At 50.8% G+C, this 2,500-nt stretch overlaps 1 protein-coding gene across 4 annotated transcripts in view; it reads right to left on the reverse strand.

The window, feature by feature from the left end:
* dab2ipb (DAB2 interacting protein b) overlaps positions 1 to 2,500 on the reverse strand; it is a 104,100-nt gene that overhangs the window by 66,662 nt on the left and 34,938 nt on the right. For all 4 annotated transcript variants that reach the window (XM_079734775.1, XM_079734773.1, XM_079734774.1 and 1 more), the window contains exon 3: positions 431 to 549. In XM_079734775.1, coding sequence (XP_079590901.1) covers positions 431 to 549 — 119 coding nt within the window. The remainder of the gene's footprint in view (positions 1 to 430; positions 550 to 2,500) is intronic.

Consider the following 2,500-nt stretch of genomic DNA (forward strand, 5'->3'; position numbering starts at 1 on the left):
CTTCACCCATTCCGCCAGATGCCCGGGAGATATCCTCGCTGTCCGAGTGTCAGAGATCAACAGTAATCAAGGATCTCGTCCAGCCATCTAATCACACGGCAGCTTAAGCTCAGGGACAGGAAGCCTTTTCACCTGAGTAGGGTTAGGGTCAGCTGACGGCCCCATTAGGCCGAGACTGAGGCGCGTTCAGGCAGACTGTGCTGGCTAAAGGCTAATGACCTCGCCACGGCCCACACTGGCAGAGTGCAGGCTGTTGTTCGGCTGTCATGCTTGGCACATACACAACCACATACATCAGCATAGGAAGCATGGGTGCACATTAACACACGGTCAGACACAATCGGAACAGAGAAAACGCAACATGGGTCCCGAAACAAGTAGGAGGGTGGAGAAGAGAGAGAGACAGACCGCTAGATGGACAGACTCCTACCTGTCATTGTCCACGCTCCTGAAGCCAGGCAGGATGTGTCTGAAGCTGGAGTTGCGGTCCAGTTTGGGCTGGCTCTTGGTCCGTTTAATGGAGCCTTTCAACCTCCGACTCAGAAAGCCCTGGATGGAGGGAGGAAACACAACTCTTTAAACGCTGCTTTGAGCTGGGGTACAGCGGGTCGGGGGTGTGGCCTCACGTCCTACGACGAGCACAGGCAGGGCTGTGGACATGGGGGGGATCGAACCCAGAGGCTCTACATTTATATACATTTGGGGAATTTGCTGACGCTTCTATCCAAAGCGACTTACAACCATTCATTCACACATTCATACACCAACGGCGGAGTCAACCACGCAGGGCGACAGCAAGCCCGTCAGGAGCAGTCAGGGTGAGGCGTCTTGCTCAGGGACACCTCGACACTCAGCTAGGAGGAGCCGGGGATTGAACTAGCAACCTTCTGGTTACTTTAGGCTGGGAGGCAAACACCACTGCCTCGACACACTGTCCTGTCACCCGGAAAACAAGCGAGAAGTAATGTTAATGGAAGGTTACGACCCCTTTAGCGCAGTGAAACATATTTGACCTTGGAGACAACAAGGTCTAACGAGACATGACACTCAGAGCAGGCGTTAACAAGGGATGGTCGACCACGGCTCCAGCGTGAAACCATTTCCTGTCTCTGTTCCTAAACTAATTCATGCAAAGTGAGATCATAACACCTCTTGGAGTTGTGTGTATGTGTGTGTGTGTGTGTGTGTGTGTGTATGGTTGTGCATGTGACTGTCTGAGAGTGTGTGTGAGAGCGTGCGCGAGTGTGTTTACATATTCCAACACCACATCTGCAATCACACTTCCTCCAAGCACCTCAATGTTTCCATGGCAACTGCTCACTGGCATTAACAGAGAGAGAGTGAGAGAGAGAGAGAGAGAGAGAGAGAGAGAGAGAGAGAGAGAGAGAGAGCGAGAGAGCGAGAGCGAGAGCGAGAGAGAGAGAGAGAGAGAGAGAGAGAGAGAGAGAGAGAGTGTTGAGAGTAGATACATTGGGTAGATTCTGATGCATAGACGTTTCAGAGGCAGAGGAAAGAGGCTTTCTATTTTCCCATCAAACAAAGAAGAGATGCAGGGTGATGAGTGCTGCCAGACATAAAATAAATAAAAGCCCAAAAGGTTAGGGAGGAAAACCAGAGACATGAACTGAGCAAAGAGTGGAGTCATGCGCAGGGCGGGGGGCTCTTACTTTGAAGATCAAAGTATTGCAGGAGAGCAGATGAAAACCACTGGGCTGCTGCACAGGTGAAGGAAGAGTAAGAACACAGTAACAGACCAGGCTAGGATGCTGGCACGCCCAGCCCTGTTCCACGGAGCAACCAGGCTATCAGCAAGGGGCCTGTAACCGCAGAGAGACACATACCCACGCACACATGCACACACACATGCACTCACACACGCACATACCCACGCACACACAAACATACACGCTCACAGACACACACACAAACCCATACACACACACATACACACACACACACACACACATACACACACACACACACACAAAGACCCACATGTAGCAAACACACACCCCTGATGACAGACATCACACCATCAACAGACCCCGCCTCCTGTCCTGGCAGCCTGTGTGCACACCTGTATAATTAACACCTGGTGGGGAAACAGGTCGTCGTGGGACGGCCGCAACAACAGAGGGGGGATAGTGAGTGGGGGACCTGAGGACGGGCTGCCAGATGATCACAGGAACTGCCACTGCATGGAGATGGGCAACACCTGTCCCCTGCAGGGCAGGAGCGCTGCCTGCCAAGCTCATTACCAGCCAATCAGGGAGCGGTTTGGAAGACTTCCGAGGCAAACTATTGGACGCTGGTTTATTTTTTCAAAATTTTCAAGATCAGTAAATAAAAAAGTTTAATAAGTAAGAACTTTTTCAGTTCTGAGCAATGATGTGCTTAAGACGAGGACCACATCATCTGCGTGTGTAGAAAGCTACAAATGAAAGCAAAAGTACACAATAAGAGTCAGAATATAAGAGAATGGAAAAAAAAGTAGAAAGTA

The sequence above is a fragment of the Pollachius pollachius genome (genome assembly GCF_949987615.1).
Source record: "Pollachius pollachius genome assembly, chromosome: 4".
NCBI classification, from domain to species: Eukaryota; Metazoa; Chordata; class Actinopteri; order Gadiformes; family Gadidae; genus Pollachius; species Pollachius pollachius.